Source organism: Somniosus microcephalus, chromosome 19 (genome assembly GCF_052327205.1).
Source record: "Somniosus microcephalus isolate GS21.2 chromosome 19, FLI_Smic_1.0, whole genome shotgun sequence".
NCBI classification, from domain to species: domain Eukaryota; kingdom Metazoa; phylum Chordata; class Chondrichthyes; order Squaliformes; family Somniosidae; genus Somniosus; species Somniosus microcephalus.
The window spans coordinates 39091522-39117363 of record NC_141005.1 but is presented as its reverse complement, the minus strand read 5'-3'; the positions used below and the strand labels follow the sequence as shown (position 1 = coordinate 39117363).

The 25842-nt window shown below is 41.7% G+C and overlaps 1 protein-coding gene across 1 annotated transcript in view; it reads right to left on the bottom strand.

The window, feature by feature from the left end:
• The window catches only part of setd1ba (SET domain containing 1B, histone lysine methyltransferase a), a 194105-nt gene that overhangs the window by 4590 nt on the left and 163673 nt on the right, over positions 1–25842 (bottom strand). Inside the window, exons 10-17 of the mRNA XM_085961635.1 lie at positions 23171–23258; positions 22277–22512; positions 20956–21016; positions 18230–18514; positions 12442–14127; positions 6624–6790; positions 4124–4261; positions 2945–3064 (exon numbers count right to left, since the gene is read on the bottom strand). Of these exons, the coding sequence (XP_085817761.1) occupies positions 2945–3064; positions 4124–4261; positions 6624–6790; positions 12442–14127; positions 18230–18514; positions 20956–21016; positions 22277–22512; positions 23171–23258 (2781 nt within the window). The remainder of the gene's footprint in view (positions 1–2944; positions 3065–4123; positions 4262–6623; positions 6791–12441; positions 14128–18229; positions 18515–20955; positions 21017–22276; positions 22513–23170; positions 23259–25842) is intronic.

Here is a 25842-nt window from a genome sequence, read left to right as displayed (position 1 = left end):
AGGGGAATAAAATCAGTCTTGGATTAAAGGAATTTTCCTCCCATATTTGGCATACGAAGAACACAAGCAGATGTGCAAAATAATCCGTAAGTCCAATGAATGTAACTTTACAACTTTGTTACACATATAATAATCAATATCCATTAGTAAATAGAATAACTGAAATGAGCCATCTGGTTGTCAAGGTCAGACTAATGTGTGGTAAATCGCGCATGCGATTATCTACTGGGGTACGAGTGATCAGCTCAATATCATTTATGCTGGAAGTTTTGTTTAAAGCACTTCCTTTAAAATCTTCGGCAGCATTGCAATGTAACAGAATTAGTTTTCTATGCCGGTTATAGAATAGAATACAATTCTCCTGGTTTGATTGCCAGGGACAACTGATACTTAATCAATAAATAGAATGGATCCTGCAGCAGCATCATGAAGTTCAGCAGCAACATCACAAACGGGTGGGAGGCAGTGCTCCCCATTCATAATGTCACTGCAGGAGCAGGGATTCCACTGAAGTTCAATTCCCAGGTCGCTTCTAGCCTGCAACATGACAGCATAACACTCAGCAAGAAGGGAAGATTGAGAACCTCTGCTGTGTGCAGATATTTCCAGTTAGAGTATTTTGCAGCAAATTGGATGAGTGATGTTCTTGTTTAAAATACTACTTGTGTAAACTAAAAATGAGGCACATTTCCTATCTAAACCGTGGCATGCAGGATTTATCTGAATTCACACACCTTCAAGATAATTCTCTGTATATGTAATTGGTGGTGTGTCATTCACTCTTCCGTCTTAATTTCAATATACACATCATTATAATTAAACACAAACAAAATAATTTCACATTTTGGGATCATGAATTTGATATTATTGAAAGGATTTTTATATAATCAAGCCTCCCTGATGAATTGGTGAATTTTACACTAACTCTTAACTCATTAAGTACCACCAGGTCCTGCTTTCCTCTGCCAATACTGCTCACTATTCAAGAATCATCCTGGAATGCAAAGATAATCTCTGGCTTCTTTTCACCACAAACCGCCTTCTTAATCCTCTCTCCTCCAACAAATGCGAGGAGCTCATGGATTTCTTTGTCAATAAGATTGAGACCATCTGTTCAGCTGCCTTTGCATCTTCCCTACCTAAACAAGCCAAACATCCCCCGAGGTTCCCCCCTGCCCTAGTCCTGAATTTGCATCTTTCTCTAGTTTCTCTCCTATCGCCCCTCATGACCTCTCCAAGCTCATCTCGTCCATGAGACCCACCTCTTGCTCCTTTGACCCTATTCCCACCAAACTGCTGACCACCTAACCTCCATTCCTGGACCCCACGATTACTTGATATTGTTAACGGTTCCCTCTCCTCAGGTACTGTTCCCCCCCCTTCAAATCTGTCATCATCACCCACCTCCTCAAAAAACCCACTCTTGATCCCTATGTTCTTGCAAACTACTGCCCCCCATCTCCAACCTCCCTTTCCTCTCCAAAGTCCTTGAACGCGTTGTTGCCTCTCAAATCCATGCCGATCTTTCCCGCAACTCCATGTTAGATCCTCTCCAATCAGGCTTCCGTCCCCGCCACAGCACTGAAATGGCCCTCATCAAAGTCACAAATGACATCCTTTTGACTGTGATCATGGTAAACTATTCCATCTCATCCTTCTCAACATGTCTGCAGCCTTTGACACGGGTGACCACACCATCCTCCTTCAACACCTCTCCTCCATCATCCAGCTGGGTGGTTCTGCCCTTGCCTGGTTCCATTTCTATCTATCAAGTCGTAGCCAGGGAATCACCTGCAATGGCTTCTCGTCCCTCTCATGGAATGTTACCCCTGGAGTCTCCCAAGGAACTATCCTTGGTTCCTTCCTATTTCTTATCACAACGTCAGGTTCAACATGTACGCTAACAACACCGAGCTCTACCACACCACCACCTCTCTCGACCCCTCAACTGCCTCTGATTTGTCATGCTACTTTTCCAACATCCAGTACTGGATGACAGAAATTTCCTCCAACTAAATATTAAGACCGAAACCATTGTCTTCGTTCCCTAGCCACCGATGCCATCGCTTTCCCTGGCCACTGTCCGAGGCTCAACCTTCGTGTCTTGTTTGACCCTGAGCTGAGCTTCCAACCACATATCCGCTCCATCACCAAGATCGCCTACTTCCACCTCCGTAACATCGCCTGTCTCCGTCCCTGCCTCAGTTCATCTGCTGCTGAAACCCTCACCCTTGCCTTTATTACCTCTAGACTTGACTATTCCAACACTCTCCGAGCCGGCCTCCCATCTTCCACCCTCCATAAACCTGAACTCATCCAAAACTCGGCTGCCCCTGTCCTAACTCGCACCAAGTCCCATTCGCCCATCAGCCCTGTGCTCGCTGACCTACACTGGCTCCTGGCCTGGCAATGCCTCAAGTTTAAAATTCTCATCCTTGTTTTCAAATCTCTCCACGGCCTCACCCCTCCCTATCTCTAATCTCCACCCCTACAACCTTCACCGAGATCTCTGTGCTCCTCTAATTCTGGCCTCTTGTGCATCCCCGATTTTAATTGCTCCATCATTGGTGGTTGTGCCTTCAGCTGCTTGGGCCCCGAGCTCTTGAATTCCCTCCCTAAACCTCTCGACCTGTATCTCCTCCTTTAAGACGCTCCTAAAAACCTACCTCTTTGACCAAGCTTTTGGTCACCTGTCCTAATATCTCCTTATGTGGCTCGGTGTCAAATTCTGTTTGATAACGCTCCCGTGAAGCACCTTGGGACATTTTACTATGTTAAAGGCGCTATATAAATGCAAGTTGTTGTTATTAACAGCTTCAAGCACAGCTAGAAGTAATCTTGTGTTACAAGTTACAGACAGACAAGCCAAACATTTTCACATCGTGAGGAGATAAATACACAGTGAGAAACTATACAACAACAACAAACAGAAACTGGTCCTTACCTGTCTGATGTTTTGTCCAACATATTCAATGACCATCTCATCCGCCGCAATGGGTTCCATGGCAAAAAGCCCCCATTCATGGATATGACTCTTGGAGAATCTCAGCTTCTTCCTACGGAACTGTAAGTGACAAGTTGCAGTGAAAACAGGCTTTTAAAATAAAATCATCTTGCAAAGAAAAAGACCTTCTGTAAGCATCAATGACTAAAACATGTGCATGTACAAAAGGTAGTAATATTCTTTACTATCCGTATCCTGCTTCAAAATTGTGCACAACAAAATCAGACCAAAGAACGAATGGTTTGATTATTTGACTTTTTAAAAGTCTTTTTTCCTTTAGTACTACACAAATCCAGGTTTTCGTTTCCAACCTTGGCTAGGAACAGGAACACTCAGAAGCTGTCACACTGACTCAGCTGGATAAGGTAGTGGATAGTTAAGCCATACAGACTAGATAGACCCTAGGCTTGATCTCCAATTTGTGCTGAAATAGCCAATCTCAGCCAGGGCAATGGTGGGCAGGGGGAGGGCAAAAGGTGGCCCAGCATTCTTGGTTTAGGATGTGGAAAACTGCGCAGGGTTTCCACTCATGAGTAATGCCCAGTGACCACCACTGGAAATGTGGATGTTGGGTGATGACAGGATCGAGCTCAGCTGCAATTCCCTGCAGATAAATAGCCTGCCGACACTCACCGTCTAGGCTCACATTAAAAATGACCATTTGGGCAAGGTACCAGAGATCAGCCAACACCCATGAAACCATATCCCAGCAAGAATAATTGAAGACCTTCAGGAAAGAGGAGAGGAAGATAGAAGAAATGAAAGAAAAAAACACTGAATATTTTTTAAATGCTTCTGATGTAACACAGATTCTTTAAACCTAGTTAGCTACCCATAATTTTCAGCAAGACATCCAAGTGGCATAAATAAATTAACACAGGAATAAACCAATTGAGAAAGATCATGGTCATTAGAGAGAAAGCTGGTAGCGTAACTAAAAATGAGACTCTTCCATTCACCTGTACAAGAAGTGCATTCAATTTTGGGGTGGCAGCTGGTCCTGTTTTACTGAGAATGAACACATCCAGTGTGATAGAAACACATGTTGCAGTTAGAGCCCTAGATAAGGGGAAATCTATAGGAACTACAGCCACAACGAATGGAACTGAGACCACAAACCTTCAGTTGATTAAATTTCAGGAGATCACTGTCTGCAGGTAAGCCACCCATGAAGGATGACAGGAGTCGGCGCTGCTCCGACCGCCTTTCTGAGCCTGCTCGAGTGGACGCATGAGGTTGGGCTGGAATACTCATTCCCTGTTTGAAGGAGAATGCATTATTAATATTGGTGCTGCCGGAATCGGTTATGTACATCACACACTTTTCTTCTGTATATCAAATATGAAGAGTTTCTATAATTAGTTATATAATACAATTATATAATAACATACAATATTTCTGTTGCTGAGTATTATGTAAATTATTGGCTTTCAATGCTGTGGGACATTGTGCTTTATAGCAATCTGGTACACAAGTACATGTCTCCAAAATAAAAACAGATGTCATGGCCAGGGTCAATGGAAAATTGCAGTGCAGTTTTTAATGACTGAATCCGTAAAAAAAAAAATCACCCTCCTCTGCGCTCCCCAACTGACTCTTCACTGTCGCGTCTACCTCCCACCGGATAGTCCTGCTAGTCTAGGGGATTCAACACTGCTCCTTCTGTGGGTGGGAAATCTCACAACAGTTTAGCAAGATTAGGAATTCTCAAGCACAGCCTGTGGCAGAGTTCAAACACACAGAGCAGCGGCAAAAAGTGGAGATCACTGGCTCTGTGAACCATGCGGGCGGGAGGAAAAAAAACGGAAATGCCAACATTAACGGGGAGTGGGAGAAGAATGTCACTCAGATTTGGCAACAGAGAATACCAATATATATTCACAATAGCCCACAATTTCATCACAGGAAATGAGAAAAATCCCCACAATTGTTTGGCACAATGTTCCAGCGGCTCTGGTTACAACTTTTTATTAAGAGACGCAATTCTTCATTCAGAAGGAAACTACACAATGGGCTGGATATTCCGATCCCTACAGGTGTGTACTCACCTGTAGGGACATCGGAAATGCCGGTTTCAGGCATGCACAGCACATGCGCTGAAAACCGGCATTTCCGATTTGTCAAGAATGCTCTTGACAGATCGGACACCTGCCCTGGAGAAGGGCCTCTGCAGGCGGATAGTTCCGCTTTCTGGAGCCCCTCCGCCCGCAGAAAATCTTTAGAATTTTTACGCCTGGTAAAAGCAGGCATAAGGCCTGCTTTTACCAGGATAAGAGTTGGAAAAAGTAAATGAAAAAGTTTTTTTTCAGTCATTTATCATTTAAAAATACTTTATAAAAAAAGGTAAGTTTATTTTTAGCCCTGTAAAAAACTTTAATTATTTTTTTCAAAAAATTAAATTTTTGTTTAAAATATTTAATTTATTGTAATTGCAACTAAGTTTTAAAATGTGATTTAAAAAAAAATGTATTTATGTTTTGAGGTGTTTTTGGCGTGATCTCCATTCATATATTTGACAGGTCTATCTGTCAAGTGTATGAAGGGAGATTCCCTTCTTTGATTGGCTCCACATAGCCCACGTGATCCCAGGGACACTTGCGAACCACATGCGCCTCTGGGGTATGTAGGCCCTGCACACTTGGAGTTCAAGAGGCCCAGCATCGGAACTATACGCACCTCAGGAGCCCTCAGGTAAGATTTTTTCCAGATCGGAGGCTTCCACACGCGGGAAGCCTCCGATCGGAAAATACTGCTCTATATACCACCTCAATAACACACAGCTCACTAGAACATACTTTTCTGTACGACTACCAAAGATTGTTCTATTTGGTAATAAAGTCTACAAAAAAATGATACTTGGAATGGTTAATGTACATGTCATATGGGCCACCAATTTCATTCATTTACTTCAGTTAAATGGTTATATCCAATAAATAGCACAATGGTAAACTTGTCATAACATATTATTCAAGTTGGTGTTCTGAATTGGTTAATAGAGTATGTTGCCTAGGCCATAAAGACAATATATTCTAAAAAGTCCTAACTACTAAAGTGCATTTATATATTCTGGTAAAATTACTATCACTTACTTTCAACAATATTATAGAAGAGCTTTACAAGGTACTGAAACTAAACTCACTGAATTGTAAACATTAACAGCATAAAGTTGAAAATCTCAGAGCACAGAATGCTTAAGACCACTGAACATGTACAAAGCTGGCTGAAAAAATAATCAAGTGCAAATTTAACTTTCTCCCTTCACACATGTGACTTATCAAACCCCATAACCCTATTCAGAACAGTTAAAATAAGCTGAAAGATGACACATTCATTTATCCCCATTCACACAATAACACACTACAGTCTTGATCAACTTAGTTTAGCTTCAGTGCATCCAACCCCCAACACCAAAATAAAAGTAAAAAGATGGAAAATAACAATTTTTTGCATATATAAAAAAAAACATTGTTGCATGAGTTCTAAAGTGGCATCAGAATTCAATCTTGGACTTCAGATGCCAATCGTGCCCAGAAAAAAACAACACGATGGCAAACATTAAGGAATCGGAATCCCAATTTCAAATTTCCTCTACAACATTCTTTCTGCTCAGCAATCTTACTTGTGTGTCAGCTGGTGGCTCATCAGCTAACTCGCCACTGATGTTGAGGTATTTCGCTTTGTCCTTCTTGCTGATCTTGTAATAGCCTTCACTGCGGGCACAGCCTGTGACATGCTCCCTCATTCCGTCTTCCTTTTTCTTTTTCTTAACCGTTAAAACATTGGTATGTGTGAGGTGTTAAGGAGAAATTTTGAAGTGTTTTCAGACACATCAAGCAAAAGGTAGCTTTATAACCAAAAGATTACACTTAAAACAGTGAGCTTTTTTCACTCTTCCTTCAAAATAAAAGTAACCAAATTATATCAAGTATTGTCAAAGTAAAGTGTTCAAACTGAAACAAGTCAAGTATTTTCCTGCAAAATTCATTAAAAACATAATTAGTTGGAATGTTACATAAGGATATTAATATAGTTTTACTGCATATTACTATTTTTAATTCTATTCTATGTAATAGCAGATTTCCCATGACACTTCTCATTGTGAGTTGGAGGTTATGCATCAACACGGGTGTTTGTGTCATGTTGGGAAAAAAATCAGTTGACACATTTACAGTGACTAAATAAGCCAAATTCCATTTTTATTAATTGGTATCCAGGGATTTTTATTACTTCTTTGGAGATCGAATTCTATGACTGTATATTCCATTATTCTGTGAAAATCATAAACCTTTATTATTGACATTTCTTTATCCATATATAAAAAAAATTTGAGTTAAGTATCTGATATTTAGCAGTAGTGGAGTGGGGTTTACTTGTACGGGAGATGGTCCTGCATTTTGGTAGTGCTGGGAATGGTGCTGCGATTTGATCGTAATGGGGGATCACCCTTAGCTTTAAAAGCACTGGAGTGGGTCTTGGGGTTTGGCAGCACAGGGGGAACCTTTGGTCTGGCATCACTGTGGAGGGAGATGCAATGTTTGGTAGACTGGGGGCGGGGCAGGGGGGGGTGGAATGTAGAATTTGACTCATTGGTGGATTCCTGGTATCTGTATTAGTGAGCGGGGGCGGGGCTTTGGCCTGACAGCACCATGAGAGGATGGGGGCATCTCAGGACATGCAACACTGGTTTGTAACTTTCTAAAAGATTTCTGCAAGCATTTAAATTAATGTTTACTGATTGGTTCCTGGAAGTGTATGATTGCATCCCTGCCACTTTTACTATCTGTCTCTTTCCAGGTCTCAGTCTCTCCCAATCTCTTCTGGTTCTGCCTCTCTGCAATTACAGGAAACTCTTTTTTATCCGGCACCGACAGGACCGGCGTGGTGCCGGTTTATCAAGAAGTCCGAATTACAGAGAGGTATAACTTACCAAGCTACGAGAGCCCCGTACACGGCCACAGGTGCAGGAGCCCCGATTACACGGCACTTGTGCAGGAGTCCCGGTTACACGGCCACAGATCCAGGAGTCCCTGTTGCACGGCCACAGGTGCAGGAACACCGGTTACACGACCACAGATCCAGGAACCCCGGTTACACAGCCACTAATACATAGTAAAACTTACCTGAACCTGCTCCTGAATTTTGCCAGTTAAGAGAGAGTTTCCTGTAGAATGTTTACATTTTCTAACCATCAACACATATGATAATCAGAGGTTTTCTGTTTGCTTCCAAAATTCAACTAACTTATGTTAAAACAAACTCAAATTAGGATGAGGAAAGATAATGTGTGTACACACACATCACTCAGCTTAATATGCTTTCTAAACTTTACTTTATTAAACCAACAAAAGCTGCAATTGTGTGTGATCAGTACATGGTTATTTTTTCTCTCTCTCACACAGGCAGCAGCTGTTTAAAAAATCAATATAAGTTCTACCTGAATTAAGCTTTTGAAATCTGTCCTCTAGCTTTTCTTCACATCATTTTCAAAAGCAACCAAATAGGTTTTGTTCATGACTGAGAGAGGTACATTATTTGGCTAGCTTAGAATGCATCATGGGAAATATTACACAAATGCTAGACTGCAGGATACATCTTCAACTTACAGCTTTGAGCAAAAATAAGCCTAGATGTTTGGGGGAGTCTGAGGCTGGGGCTTTGAGGGAAGTGTTAAAAGACACAAAAGACAATTCAATAGATAAGTATAATTAAGTTATTGTAAAATATTAAATGTTTCCTTTGTTTAAAACCTTTTTTGAACATCAGTTATGGAGAAAAAAAAGATGAAATTTAAAAAAAAATTTATAAGGCATTTTGACTAATTTGATTGGTTCATTAACAAACCATGATGGTGAAATGTTTACATACAGTTTCCCCCCCCCCATAAAATGTTGAGATGTTTAGATTGAGTTTTCCTATTATAAATATTGACATGCTCAGATACAAGTTTCCCCATTATGAAGGTTTACATCGGCAGTTTGCTCATGTAACAGGAATTAACGGTGGTGTGCACCATATGCAAATTTTTAAATAACATATTAGCAAATTGCCTGTGGCGATGCTCACATTTAGCCAAAGGTTTTATAAGTATAGCGTTGTGATGCCAATTAGTACCACCAGGAATACTGACTTATCAGCATTGGGGTGGGTGGCTCTGGAACCACTGGAAGGGGGCATGGGGTCTGGCATTACTGGAATGGAGTTTCAGGGTCTAGCATTATTTTGAGGGGTCCTAGGTCCTAGGAGTACTGGAATTGGATCTTGGTAGCACAGGAGAGGGAAGTTCTTGAAATGTTGCTGCAGCTCCTGGGATCAAGGAGAACTGGGAATGTGAACACAGAGGGGCTCCTAGGATCTTGGGAATGGGGAGTGGAGTTTTTGCATGGGGGATCCTGAGGTATAGCAGGGTTATGGACCAGAGTCTGGTGGTATTGGGGTGTCCAGAGTCTGACAGTATTGGAATTGTTGGGCTATGATCATACTGGGAGAGGGGGGGCAAGATTTAGTGGGCTTGTGGGAGTGGGGGGGGGTGTGGCCCAGAAAAATAGGTAACAAACTACCATTGGTCCATTTCAAACCATCAGGGTCCAACCCCTTGCTGTATTCCCAACTATCAGCTTCGGCCTGATCCATCTGCAGCCTGTTTTGTGCCGTCAGGTATATGGCCCCCACCCCTGCCCATCACTTTCCCCATTGTCAGCTGATTTCTGCCTTTAAAGTTCCTACTTTAAAACAATGGTGTCCAATACGTTGGCCACTAGCCACATGTGGCTAATTGGGAATTCAGATGTGGCTGATTGCATTTCCGATTAGTAAATTAAAAAATTAGCAATAGACACAATTGTTGGGTGTGTTATCTTAATACACATGTTCACATGGTTTATGCTGGTATACTTTAATCATTTTGTGCGATTATTGATAAAATGGTAAGATGAAACGCAGAGTGTGAGTGTTTAAGTAAATATAAATGTGAGTGTATTTAAGATGTTTTCTACTAAAATGAGTGCATGTGGCTGAAGAGGCATCACTGTAGCCACACCTGTGTCTAGTCAGCAATTTCTACTGGACAACACTGGTTTAAAGCACTTAAGGATAAATGTTCTTTTTCTTAAAATTAATAGATGGATTGGGGTGTGCAATTTACCCTTTGTTCCTCTGGTAGTCTTTCCATAAATAAACAAAAATTACTTTGTAAAATTTACAAAGGTTCATCATTTATACAATTTCAAAGTTTATAATTAAAGAAATCCTTAAGCCTCAGAAAAGGTTCAGAAGAGAGATTTTTTAAAATGAATTTTCAAATGATAAAGAGGCAAATTACCAAAAAGGAATTCCATTCTTTATAAACAAACTTCGTCTTCTTTTCTAACCATCAACAAAGAAACCACACCTACTCTAATCATTGTGTGTCTGTGAGCAGTTCATCATAGAAAAACAGTTTAATATCAGACTTGCCCAACATAAAGGTTTAAGAATTTAATCTCCAGTTTCTTTCAAAGTCTTTTGGAGAAAGGAAAGAAATCCTCAAATCTTCACGAGATGGGGGACACACCCTGCTACCCATCAAGTCATGAAGATGCACAGATTGAATGTTGGGACATTCTGTAAAGACACATGCTCAGAATGCAGAGATGTGGCCTGTCTAACTGTTGAGGTAACATTTTCCAGTCAATGTCCAAAGGCCTTCAAGTAAAAACTTTAGTAAAGGTGTTAAAAGACACAAAAGGTACATTTAATAATGTTATTGTAAAATATTTATGCATTTGATTTATTTTATTTTGTTTAAAACCTTATTTTGGGCATTAGAATTTTCAGTTACCGAGGGGAAAAAATGAGTTTTTTTTTTCAGAAAGCATTTTGAGTGACTCAATTGGATCATCAACAAACCATGACAGTTAAAAGTTGACAAATTGGGATAGGATTCTGCCATTTTAAATGTTGACTAGGCAGTTTCAATGTTAAATGGTGACATAGAAGGCCTAACTCATAACTGTGATACAGGAAGTAAAGTTTGTGAACAGAAAGTGTGTTTCATAATATTTTTAATATCTAGATAAATATAAGGAGTTGATAGGGAGGCCTATATGTATGTTAAGCCAATTAAGTTGTAATGCAATTGTTGCTTTCAGATCTTAATTGAAATAAATAAACATATGTTTAAATGGTACATGTAATTTTTCAAGATAGATTATATATAGATGGCTATAAATGTGGAGTTGACTTGGGGTATTCACCATAGCAGTGATTGTTGAATTATTTACTTACATCTAATATTTAAGCTCTTTAAGCACACTGCTATTGCAAAAAATACAAAGAATTTCATATTGTGCTGCTGTAGCATTAAACACTGCCAAAATGGTCCAATATGTACAATGGCCAGTTTCTGTCTTGCAAAGGTTTATTTGTAATGCGGCAAAAGGAAGGGAGCATTAATGGAGACTGGTGAAATGCAAAAACTGCAAATCGGAAACAAAAACAGAAAATGCTAGAAACACTCCAGGTCAGGCAGCATCTGTGGAGAGAACAGATAAGTTATTTAAAAAAGCAAAATACTGCGGATGCTGGAAATCTGAAATAAAAACAGAAAATGCTGGAAATACTCAGCAGGTCAGGCAGCATCTGTGGAGAGAGAAACAGAGTTAACGTTTCAGGTCGATGACCCTTCATCAGAACTGGCTAAGTTATTTAGTTTGAAATGGAACAAAAATCTTGGAAATTATTTACTCCTGTACACACCATAAATGCCTCAGAATATCCAATGGTTAACAGTTTAACAAATTGATGCGCCCCTTTTCAACTTTCTCCACTTATTTTGTCTCTTCCAGTCAGTGGGATTTCTGGCTGATTTTTTTTTTCTTTGCTAGTTTAAAGAAGTTGAGACTAACTATGGGGTGTCCTGTACAGCAGCCAACTCAGTATAGACCAGGGATCGAACTTGGGACATTCCTGGTATAAATGGCTCAGTACCACATTAGAAAATGCATTTTTCAAATCAGCCACTGGAGGCCGGGTTAACTTATCAACTTCAAATTCCACATGCACACTGAATTTTTCCCATTTGCTCAATATTGTAAGAGCATAAATGTGTGGCTTCAAGTGTGTGTGTGTGTGTGTGTGCGTGTGTGTGCGAGAATTGGAAAAACTATTCAAGATGGGATATTCTGAGGCACTACTGCGTATCGGAATAAATAATTGCAAGTTTCCTGTTCCTTTACTAACTAAAGAATCTGTAGAAGAGCAAGAATTATAATGCTGAATTATTTTCCATTAAGTAACTCTTCCATTTATCACCAGCACAAAGAATTTAAGCATCAGACATAATTGAAAATGATCTATAATGTTCCATACAATTCTCTCGGCTCAAAAGACAAAAGAAGTAACCATGCTCAAAAAAAGACTTTTGGCATAAATTACACATAATGAGTATTCTGAAAGGATATAAGGATGATGGACCCAAAGTGTGTCATTCAGACAGTCCATGCAATTGTCCTGCAGAAGCATTCTATCATAGGTAATCTTCATGAATTTAATATCTTCCTCATCCATTCCTTCATTCCATATGTCATACAAAATGGTCATCTCCTCAAATTCAGAGCGAGGTTTAAATAGTGACCTAGGCGGTGAAGATTCAGATGATAGAATATCATCATACCACTCATCATGTTTTTTCCTATGCCTTCGAGTCAATCGTTCTCTAAATTTAGCTTTTTCTTGTTTATCATCTTCATCATCTTCATCGTCTTCATATTCATTCTTCTCATCTTCAATTTTGATCTTCATCTGCAGTTCTTTCAAAGCCAACCTGTCAATTGCGTTTAGTGGTTTTTTGCTTCTACAGTCCAAAAATGTTTCGGTGTTATTCATAACACTTTCCTCCGAAGAAGGCTTGATCTTCTGTAAGTAGACATCTTCCCTAAAGTCTAATGTAACAGCTGCTGGGTCTTTCACACCAAACTGATCATCACCACGCTGACTACAGAGTTCTTTAGTAACATCAGCTTCAACTGCATTGGCCTGCAGAGGAGGCTCTAGCTTACCAGCAATTTTAACCTTTGGTTCCTCTTTTAACTGGGAATCAAAAGTGGGGTCTGGTGGTTGACACACCTGTTTTTCTTTTGCATAGCTGGTCTTGTGATGTGGGATCGTTTGGTTTGGAACACTGCTGAGAGGTAAAGGTGGTACTGGTTCTGACAAGATTAATGCTGGTTTGTTTTCCTCTTCCAATTTTTCTCTGTTATTTGGCACGGTTGTGGGTTTTATTAATTGACTTGAGGCAGAATTGGGTGATAACCCAAGGTCCATTGGGAAATTAGGAGGAGTAATAAATGTGACAGGCAGAGGAAGGGAAGGTTGTAGCAAACTATTCACACTTAGCGCTGAGGAAGGCTCCTTATGCGTTAGATTTTCTCCTTCTCCATCCAGTGAAGGTTTTTTGGATGCCAATAATGGAGACCCAGCAGTATTTGCTTCAGGAAAAGCAACAGAAAAGTTAAAATCTCTGCCTGGAGTGCGCGGAACTCCAGAATTTACACCAGGTGACTGAGATGGATACGTAAATGGACTGCCAGGAATGTGAGGTGAACTCAGAGTCAAGCTGTTCCCTGTTAATGGTCCTTCACTTCCTGGTGTCTGTGGAACTGTCTCAGTGCTCAGGGATGTTGTAAGACCTTTCACAGAATCAGCCACAAAATCACGCCCAGGAGTTCTTGGTGGGCCTTCTTCAGATGCTGTTTTCACCAAAATTGGATGTTCAGGTATGGGCGATCTAATGACTACAGGTACCTCCTGTCTGCCTGGTGTTGGAGGAATTGCTGGTATAGACATAGAGGGTTTTGCAAGGGATGACATGGAAGTGTCAGAGTCAGAATGGATTAAGATTTCTCTGCCAGGTGTGTGTGGAAGACCATCATCCTCATCTGCTCTTGGTGAGGTGAACTTCATTTTATTACGCATTTCTGAATCACTGTCATCAGACTTGTTGAGGACACTGCCTTTAATAACTGACAGAGCAGCAAGGGCTCCTGTTGGAGTGGGTGGCCTGTGAGTTCCAACATCATCGGTTGTGTCTGCCTTTTGAGACTCAACTATTTCAGGTTCCAATTCAATGTCTGGCTCAGGCGCCTCTGCTGCAAGAAAGGTCATAGGAAAAATCAAATAAAAAACTTAACAACACCAACAAAGCTGCCTATGGATTTGGGACATTCCCAAAAAATATCTTAATTTCTCCCTCCTATCACAGAATCATACAGCACAGGAGATCACCATTCAGCCCATCATGCCTGTGCTGGCTCTCTGAAAGAGCTACCAATTAGCCCTACTCCCCTGCTCTTTCCCCATACCCCTGAAAATTTTCCTTTTTAAGTAGAGATCCAATTCCCTTCTGAAAGTTACTATTTGAATCTGTTTCCACCACCCTTTCAGGCAGTGTATTCCAAATCATAACAACTCGCTGGGTAAAAAAAAAATCCTCATCTCCTCCCTGGCTTCTTTGCCAATTATTTTAAATGTGTCCCCTCTGGTTACCGACCCTCCTGCCCATGGAAACAGTTTCTCCCTATCTACTCTATCAAAACCCCTCGTAATTTTGAACACCGCTATTAAATCTCCCCTTAACCTTCTCTGCTCTAGGTTGAACAATCCCAGCTTCTCCAGTTACATCATCAGATCTACAGCACAGAAACAGGCCATTCGGCCCAACTGGTCTATGCCGGCGTTTATGCTCCACACGAGCCTCCTCCCTCTCTTCTTCATCTAACCCTATCAGCATATCCTTCTATTCTTTTCTCCCTCATGTGCGTATCTAGCTTCCCCTTAAATGCAACTATGCTATTTGCCTCAGCTACTCCTTGTGGTAGCGAGTTCCACATTCTTAGCACTCTTTGGGTAAAGAATTTCTCCAGAATTCTCTATTGGATTTATTAGTGACTATCTTATATTTATGGCCCTAGTTTTTGAATCCCCCACAAGTGGAAACATCTTTATGTCTATCCTATCGAAACCCTTCACCGTTTTAAAGACTTCTACCAGGTTAAAATAACCATTGTGGAATAATTTATATCGAATCATTAAAATTATAGTGTTGGGTACATCCCAAGAACACTAATTCAATTAACCAACAAATTTAAACTTTACAAAAGTAACATCACCTCTTTTATTTCATACTCATTTATTTCATACTCATTTTCAGTACTTAATGAGCAGCAGTGCCATTTCAAACAGATAACTGAAACCTCTCATCCTCGGTACCATTCTAGTAAATCTCCTCTGCTCCCTCTCCAAGGCCTTGATGTCCTTTCTAAAGTGTGGTGCCCAAAATTGGACACAATACTATAGCTGAGGTCTAACCAGTGAGTTATAAAGGCTTAGCATAACTTCCTTGCTTTTGTACTCAAAGCCTCTATTTATAAAGCCCAGGATCCTGTATACGTTTTTAACAGCTTTCCTGAATACACTGACGTCCTTGCTGGGATATGATTCTTCACAGTGATCAATCCAATCCAGTCTTCACCCAACATTCTTCCAGCTAAGGTGGCTGAAGAGCAATCAGGGATTGGGAACTCTGCAATTTTCTGTTCCATAGCTCAGAGGCACTACAGCTGATTGTGTGCCTGCTGCTATCCTGGCTGAGGTCAGCTAATACAGTTTTGATTATACATATCTATACAAGTTATAAGGAATTTTGCTCATGTACACCAGATTCACCAGACTGATACCTGGGGTGGCAGGAATGACGTATGAGGAGAGATTGGGTCGCTGGAGTTTAGAAGAATGAGAGGGGATCGCATTGAAACGTATAAAATTCTAACCGGACTAGACAGACCAGATGCAGGAAGGATGTCCCCGAAGGCGGGGAGTCCAGAACCAGGGGTCACAGTCTAAAGATAAGGGGTAAGCCATTTAGGACAGAGATGAGGAGGAATTTCTTCACCCAGAGTGTGGTGAACCTGTGGAATTCTCTACCACAGAAGGCAATTGAGGCTAATTCATTAAATATATTCAAGAAGGAGTTAGATATATTTCTTAAGGCTAAAGGGATCAAGGGATATGGGGAGAAAGCAGGGACAGGGTACTGAATTTGGATGATCAGCCATGATCTCATTGACTGGCGGAGCAGGCTTGAGGGGCCGAATGGCCTACTCCTGCTCCTATCTTCCATGTTTCTATGTTACAATTTAAAGTAAGTTTAACTTTATGTACATGCTATAAAACCTGGTTTTAAAATGAAGGGATTTGATATTTCCCCTGTTCCTTTCTGTGGTCTTCCAAGGCCATGCATCAGATCTGCCCGAGTGGGCAGGCATGCAACCTCTGCTTGTGCCACTCCAAACAAGACGATAGGAGGTGCATGGTAATGGCCAGGGGTAACTCTCTCAACGGATTTCCTCTTCTATCGGTGGGGAAGCACTTGTCTCCACCTGGCATATTCCTATATTCCGCCCACTAAGGGGCACAATGGACATGATCTTCACCGCACGTCAATTACAAGAGAAATGCAGGGAACAGCACTAACCACTGTACATGGCCTTCTTTGATCTCACAAAGGCCTTCGACACTGTCAACTGTGAGGGATTATGGAGTGTCCTCCTCAAATTCAGCTGCCCTCAAAAATTTGTCACTATCCTCCGCCTGCTTCACGATGACATGCAAGCTGTGATCCTGACCAACGGTTCCACCACAGACCCAATTCACGTACGAACCGAGGTCAAGCAAGGCTGTGTCATCGCACCAATGCTCTTCTTGATCTTCCTTGCTGCAATGCTCCATCTCACCCTCAGTAAGCTCCCCACTGGAGTGGAGCTAATTTACAGAACAACGGGAAACTGTTCAACCTCCGTCGCCTCCAGTCCAGATCCAAGGTCGTCCCATCCTCTGTCGTCAAATTACAGTATGCAGAGGAAACGCTTCAAGGACACCCTCAAAGCCCCCTTGAAAAAGTGTAACATCCCCACCGATACCTGGGAATCCCTGGCCCAAGACCGCACAAAGTGGAGGAGAAGCATCCGGGAAGGCACTGAACACCTCGAGTCTCTTCGCCGGGAGCAAGCGGAAGCCAAGCGCAGGCAGCACATGGAGCGCACGTCAACCCAAGCACCCCACCCACCCGCCCCTTCAACCACTGTCTGCCCCACCTGTGACAGAGACTGTAGGTCCCGCATTGGACTATCAGTCACCTGCGAACTCATTTTTAATGTGGAAGCAATTCATCCTTGGTTCTGAGGGACTGCCTAAGAAGAAGGATGATGACACAGTGGAGATTATGTGTGGAATTATGGGCAGGAACCTGTCCATGTTCTACCATTCAGCTTTACAGCAAATGAAGTACCTTTTGGAGTGTAGTCACTGTTGTTATGTAGGAAACACGGCAGCTAATTTGCACACAGCAAGCTCCCACAAACAGCAAAGTGATAATGACCAGAGCATGTTGCACCACCATTGCACACTACAGAACAAACCTTTAAACAGCTGTCCCATTGAAAAAGTCTAACAAAGGTTGTGCAGTACATTGTACCACAAGTTAGCACCCTAAATCCTCTATGTAGCAAGCCTTGAAGGGTAGTATTTTATGACTAGGTGTCATCTTCATTCTTTGCATCCAGCTCAATCTTCACTTACAAAGAATGCACTACAAGTGACCTATATTTCTACAATATAGCCAAGATATCTCAGCCCCAAAATTCCTGCGGTTTTCTGGCACGGAAATTGTGCTGTCTGGGTTGCAGAGAGGAAAGGAATTTGGGGCGAAACACCGTTCCTTTGAATATCTGCTCCTTTCTATCCCCGAGAAAGAATTCCAATGGGAGGGTCCCGCTGTGGTGAAACGGCCCCCCAGGAATATCAGGGCCCTTATACTCAAAGCTACACCATGGAGAGTTTATCTCTAATGTTATCCGTATATATAAGGTACATACTCAATGTCATCAACTGCATACAGAAATTAAACTATTACTATGAAATTAGGCAAATTAATACTTTGGGCTTAAGTCGAAGTACAGCGCACACAGTACACCCCCACAACCAGCACAGGGCAGCAGTGCCTAACCCTAACAAGTGGCAGAGTGCTATTGATAAGAATGAAAGTGTTGCCACAGTATATTACTGAAGAGCCGATTCTAATGTTCCTGAATAACATTGATCAAATCTGAGGCTTGACATTTAGAGATTTGCAACAAAAATTGCATAGTTTGATTCCTAATTGTAACAAGGTATTAAATATGCAGTTATCTCTACCTGGAACTTCTTCTGGTGATGGAGCAGATTTTAAGTCTGGCTCTGTTTGTGCTGGAGCTTCATCTGTAATATTATCATTCAGGACATCGACTACCTCTGCCTCTTCATGGGCTGCTTCTTCTGCCTCTACCTCAGCCCCTCTTAATAGTGGCTCTTTTTCCTTCTCTTCTTCCTCCTCCTCCTCCTCCTCGTCCTCCTCAGAGCTAGATTCATATTCTGAGGATTCATCACTGTCATCTGAATATTCCACTTCCACTTTGGATGAGGCAACACTGATCGCTTCATCTGCAAACATAAGAATTGCAATATGTTATTTGCAGCATCCAATAATTTAAATCAGGAGGGAAGTAAAAGGCTGTCGGGTGGCACAATGCAAGACTTGCATTTATATAGCGCCTTTCATGACCTCAGGACATCTCAAAGTGCTTTACAGCCAATGAAGTACTTTTGAAGCGGTCACTATTGTAATGTAGGAAATATGGCAGCCAATTTGCACACAGCAAGCTCCCACAAACAACATTGTGATAATGACCAGATAATGGGGGAGAAATTCGGTTGTTAGCGCCACGGATTAACGCCTAAAGAGGCCGAGAAGTGGGGCGCCAGCCAATTTCCGGGCGGGTGCAAGGCGCCTAGCCCCATATTGAGCATGCATTTAGCGCCGGCGCTAAATCTTAGCGCCCGCTCATGGGCACAGGCTGATTATGACATTATTTGAGTGTGCAACGCCTTTTGGGTGCCCCGTACCGGAAATTCAGTGGCGCCCCCCTCCGTAGCGCCTGGCGCTAATAGTGACAGCTTACCTGGACCTTACCAAGTCGCTCTCGGGCTGGAGGAGTGTTATTTAAAGGGGACTGGTGTGGTTTAAAAGCGGCAGCCATTTTTGGAGCACAACTTCCTCGAGAGCTACAAAGAGTTGCTGAGCTGCACACTGAGAGCCATTTGACCACTGAGCCAGCGCAGGCAGACGATCTTCAGCCTTCTGACCATCACCTTGCTGTTGGTGAGCCTTGACAACGGGGAACCTTCCTGTGGGCACTTATTATGGGGGCTGCATTGGAGGGGAACGTCCTGCTGCTGACTAATCTGGAAAGGGCACTGAGACGCTGGGAGAGGGGGGCGGGCATGGCCAGATGGAGGAGGGCCAACAGACGTCGCCACAGCAGACCTTACGCTGGCAGGGTTTTCCAACAGCAGCTTTCCTGCATGAACATGCCAGAGGAGCAGTGTGTTAGAAGGCTGCGATTTAGAAAGGAGGTGGTGACTAAGCTGTGCTAGCTGCTTCAGCCAGATCTGCAGCCTCAGATAAGGTGCAGGACATCTCTGTCGGTGGCTGAGAAGATGCCTGCTGGCCTTAACTTCAACACGAGCGGCTCTTCTCAGGCTGCGCGTCAGAGGCTGATCAGAAGTAGCTTCTAGGCCCCTCTCACGGAATGCTTGCTGCCATTCCAAGAACAGGAATGGAACCGGTCTGATACCCCCAAGCCTGTGAAGGGCAAGATGCATGTAAATAGCAGGCATGGCCATTGTAAATGAAGAAAGTGTTTCATTACACAAAATGTGGTTCCTTCAAACATGAGAAAGCTATGGCAACAGAAAGCAAAACTAATACACTGACACATAACTGCCTCTCACACCCGGGAGACTGTCCAAAACATAAATCACATTCCGACCATCTTCCTTGGCCTTGATTCCATTGCGCCAACCAAAGCATCCAATGCCCCATCAGTGAGGCGTTCCGCCCTCTGCCTCACCCTTTCCATATCTTGCTAGGCTGGTGCGCCTCAGATAGGCTCCCACCACTTTGAAGGCCTACAAGGCAGTGAGTGTGTCTGGTGATGCCAATTGACCTGCCCCTTTAAGAGTTGGCCGGCGCCAGTGTGTCTCAGGGAAAGTGATTATTGACAGCACCTTCGCTGTGCCCCGCCGCCGCGAAATTGGGTTGCGCCGCCGGGTTAGCGCCTTAAGAGTAGCGTGCAGCGCCTGATTTAGCGCCGCAATCACCTTTAGGGGTGCTGCAACCCAATATTGCGCTAGGTGGTGCTAAACTGCGCCTGGCGCTAAACTTTGCGCATCGCCAGGACTAGCGCCCCAAACACGGCTATACCGAATTTCTAGGCCAATCTGTTTTAGTGATGTTGATTGAGGGATAAATATTGGCCAGGACACAGGGGATAACTCCCCTGCTAGCACGTGTTGCACAACGACACAATGGGAAGTTATTTTGCCTCTAATTCGTTAAATCTTCAGATCGCAGAGAGAAAATAAATAATCGGAGAGCATAAATCTATACCTCCGTCACACACCTCCTAGCTGGTGGGACAATGGTGCCAATTAGAAGGGTATGGACAGGCTGGCTGTCCCCTCGATAGGTGATGTGGTAAGTGACACAGGAAGTGGGAGAAAATACTTCTAGAATTTCACAACATTGCAACTAGGCACATTAGGAAACTATACAAGCTCCACTGGCATTGCAGAAACACATTTTATTTAGCTGTGTTGCAGTCAAATGGACTGAACATTTGTTTACAGTGGAGCTAAAACGTTTCCTACTGGACTTCAGGTTGGCTATCTCACATTTACTTATCCTGATTTTCCTGACATGCAGGTCAACATAGAAGCATTAACACGAGGCTAAGCTCACAGTATTTTACAGTTACTGATGTACTACAATCCAAATGTCACCCATCACCATCTGCCAGTTTGTCACCTGATCAAGACCTCACCTTCTTCAGAGTCTAGCAGCTCCTTTTCACTGGTCTCAGCATCTGCTTCATCATCTTCCTCCTAAAAAAGAGACTTGCATTTATATAGCACCTTTCATGACCACCAAATGTCCCAAAGCACTTTACGGTCAATGAAGTACTTTTTAGCGTGTAGTCACTGTTGCAATGTAGGAAACGCGGCAGCCAATTTGTGCACAGTGCAGCACTCCCTTAGCACTGCACTGGAGTGTTAGCCTAGATTTTTGTGCTCAAGTCTCTGGAGTGGGACTTGAACCCACGACCTTCTGACTCAGAGGCGAGGGTGCTACCCACTGAGCCACAGCTGACACTGTAAAAGTAATTCAACACTAACGAGCAATGACAGAAAATAATGATTGTACAGCAGTCCACTGAGAAAAAAAAAGAATTTTATTCACATGGCTACACAATATGGGACCTATTTATGGTGCATAGGTCAAACAATTATTCTTGATGTCTTTATATTGGTGTACTTTACACACAGTAAGGCTAGCACCATTAGAATGCCTTAAAGATGAAAACTGGGAGGAGGTTGGGGCACTTTCAATGTAAACTTAATTTTTTTAAACTTACCTTTTAGGCAATAATTAGAATTTAATACTTCTCTTTGCAAACTCATCCTTTTGGGTGTCCAAAGGTAGCCGCTCAATTGGACTTAGTTACAACACCCATAAGAAACTACCTCTATAGGCAGATTAGCTTCTTTTGGGTGTCTGGCTGCTGATTAGAAGTGGTAGAGACATGGATCTTAGAACTATGTACTCGGTCATTAATAACGTTTCCCAGAATACTTTCACTGTAGATATTCCTTCACTCGGTAACTGCCTCCTTCACCCATCAAGCCAGCAGTAGATTACCTCAGCCCTCTGAAGGCTATGCTTATAAAAATCAGCCAATGGGCTACAAGTATAGTGTACTGCAGAGTAATTACAAGCCATGCTAGAGACATCAAGTGGCTGCAAGAGGCATTGCAGAAACACATTTTATTTAGCTGTGTTGCAGTCACATGGACTGAACATTTGTTTACAGTGGAGGTAAAACTTTTTCTATCGGACTTCAGTTTCAAGCTGTTTATAGACCTATTCTCAATTTGAAAGTAGTCTAAAGTAATAAGCACCACTGAAGTCAGTTCTGTTCCAGGGCACTCCCTGGAGAACAGAATACCATATTGTGGACCCATCAAAAGGTTCAGTGAACAACCTCAACCAGGTTTGAAAATGGTAGTAGACTGACTGGACAAGCTTTTGTACCCTAGAATCCGCTGTGTTAACTTGCAACATAAAACACTGAAGAACAAACTAACCTTTTCCGATGAGGCCTTTACAGAAACCTCTTCTTCATCCTGTTCCTCCTCGTCTTCCTTCTCCGAAGAGGATTCTTCTTCCTCCTTCCCAGAAGTTTCCTCTTCCTCTTCCCCTTCACTGTCTAGCTTTAATGGTTTTGCTGGTTTTCGCCTCTCAGTGACTGACTCCAAGTCTCTCTTGGATAATTCAGAAGAATGACTGGCGACATCTGACATGTCTCGGTCACGCTCAGACTCTGTTACAAGCGACAAAGAGATGGAGTGAGTACTCTGCATTGCAATAAACCCACACAGCCACTGCCCAGCCTAATAGTATTATAAATCTTCTCTAATATACTATCTTTTCAGAAAACCCTTTATAATAAAAGTTGCTCATTTGTGACATAGTCTACTTTGTGACATAATGACTGCAATATTACCAGAGAACATTTTACAGCAGATTACACAGAAATGTGTCTATGCAGTATATCTTATACAGAATATTTCATTCACAAACTGCATGAAGTACACACCAACTAACTTTCACCAACTAATACAGGAAATTTTACAAAATGAAACAACCCAAACGGGTGTGTAGGGGATGAAAGAATACTGAGCAGCAAGTGGGGGAGAAGGTGGGGGAAGGCAAGTGAAGGTACAAAGGGTTAAGTTTTAAGGAGGTTTTTGAAGGTGAGGAAAGAAGTAGCAAAGTGGAAGAGTTAAGAATGGAATTCCAGAGTGCAGCGGCATGATGGATGAACTCTCTGTAGCTAGCGTCGGAGCGGAGGGAGTGAAGCCTATCCAAGAGTAGCTCAGAAAATTTATGTGTGAAGGCAATTCCTGTACTGCAGTTTAATTTGTATTTGTAAATATTGAGTTTAGGCAAGTATTTAAATATATGAAATGTACACCAACCTTCATCATCATCATCCAGTGGAGTAGATGGTCTAATTCTCTTCTGATCACCCGAGGAGGCAGCATCAGGTGGCTCTTTCCTCTTTACCTGCAAATTATTACAGAAATATAACATGACTGCCATCTTGAAAATCTCAGTAAATGATTAGTTTTGAAGAACCTGTCTATCAGTAAACATGGAACTGAAATGGATTTTTGCCTGTGTGTCAAGATATAAACGCAGAAAAATAACTTGCACATTTACAAGCTGCTGCACTGAAAGCAGTCACTTTGAACACTTCAATTTCATAGAGCAAGCTGTTAACACTGGCCAACATGCCAGAGCAGAGCAGCTGTTCTAGGCCTCTTCAGTTTCTAGTCAGCCTGTTTACAGTGCCAGTATGCTAACTAATGACATGACAACTGTGGAAATACGACTTTAATTATCACACTTCCTACACTATATAATGCTCTAAGTAAATAGCACTACTGCAGACCCATGCCTCAACCACTCAAATGTAATAAAGACCACTAGGAAGTTATGGTTTGTCTCACACTTGTCTTATGAAATGTTGGGACCAATGTGGCAGTGTTGTAGTAGTACCCACAGGTACTCTATTAAGGAATGTCAGAAATTTTTAAATGGTGCCAATGCCATGAAATAAAGTGTCAGGGAGAGGGAAAAAATCCTCAATATCAGTGGGACACCATTTTATTTGTGCAGGAACAGATCATAAATTCCAATCGTAGCTTAATTTCAGGATTTCCCATACTGTTCCACGTTTAAACTGGCCTGTTGTTAAAAAGACTTCTTCACAAGTATATGAACATTTAATATGCTTCTCTGTGGAGATTCTTAATGGTGGTAAAAACATTGATTAAGACATTGAATCCAGGACTACATAGAGAGAGAAACAGAATTAACTCTTGCAGGACCATGGCCAGGTTTACACGGACCACCGACTGGTGTGCTAGCTTGGCAGAGCCTCTTTTGCATTTGACATTTTTTAACCCAATTGCATCTATGATATGACTACGTCAATCTTGGCTTTTGATTGGATGAAAAAATGGCCATTAAAACTGGTGCCCAGCCATTGAAAATGCATTTTTTTTTTTTTAAGTTGCTGTAATCTCCAAAATGAATGGTGGAAACCAGGAGACAAGAATATAAATTTAAAGTTATTTTCTGAAGAAAAAAGATAAAAGTACGGCACAAGAGAAATAGATTAGGTAGGAAAAAATGTTAGGTTAAAAAAAATGGGGCAAGAAAATGAGGGAATGTGAACAGAATTGGAGTGCTGTTAATGTTTAAAAAAAATTGTAAATGAAAATTATATTTAAGTGATTATTTTTACTGTATGGTGATTAGGAATTAAGCCATTTGCAATGTTTAAGAATCTTTATTCTGTAATATTAGTGTTTATTTCAACTTCACTGCAGCCATGGCCAGGGGACAAGAATCACTCTGCACCTGCAAGCACGTGAAGGGTTAATTTTGAAAAGTCCTTAATTGAAATCGATGTAAATATTCTTTACAAGGAGATTTACTTCTCTTTTTGAGTTAAGGGATTATGAGTAAGACTTTTATGAGTGAACCGTGTTTAAATCCAGCTAAACAAAGTACCATTACTGCCTGAATGAACGGAACTCCAGACCAAATGTAAAACTGCTGGATTCTAGCCTTTGTCTGGCTGCATTTACATTGTGATATACTTCGCTGATTATAACATTTTTAGCAAAGTTTCCCCGAAATGGGACTAGGAAAAGCTCCGATATCTGGATCACATTCCAAATGGAAGTTTAATTTTCGTGACGTGGTTTCACAGTTGAGGTTATGAAAGAGTTTAATCATTTAGCAACCTGTACATCTGTGATGGTTTACACTAACTATAGTTACAGATGTTGGAAATTTTCAAGGTGAGAGATTATAATCTTTAGGAATTTCACATTTTAGATGGCACTTTAATACAGGAACTAGAAAGTATTAAAACTGCTGAAAGTCAAGAATGTTGGCAGATACGAGGTACGAATGGAGCACCAATAGATTGACTGACCATTTTGTACAATAGTTGGAGTGTTTGAATTTTCTCCATGTTTTTAGAGTTGCTGTTACAGGAAATTGCACTGCAACATTTCTGCTGAAATATTTATCAGCTTGGGTGAGTCTGCTAAATCTGACTGGCTTTTATATTCAATGTGGGGGTAGAATGGGAGTCCACTGCAGACTCTTCAATCATACTGCATTCAAACGGCTTTATTAACATGATCTTCAAATAGTGCCACGTATAAACAGCACAATGAATAAAATCTAATTAAAGTCTAACCTTACAACCATTTGGTTAAAGATTAGGGGCTTTTGTTTTCTAACAGAAACCCCGACAGGCTCATATTCGGAAATCTGTGCATATTTGTTGTCCAGTGTGGCAGTTTCTTGTTATTGGCAGTGTTACAAAATAGGAATTTGGATGGGATGTTCAAAAAATTGGATTAGTGCTGACTGACCTTGGTGATATACTGAAAGAGATGTACTTTTTCTGTCATTACTTTACTTTAGCAAATCTCATTAATTGTTCTTTGGGTCTGTTCTACAAAACACTTTCCGTAAAGAAGCAATCTGTGTATATTATTTTCTTTATTGGAAAAGCCACTTTTGAGTAATGATAACACTAGAGGACCTCGGTGCTATGGAAACT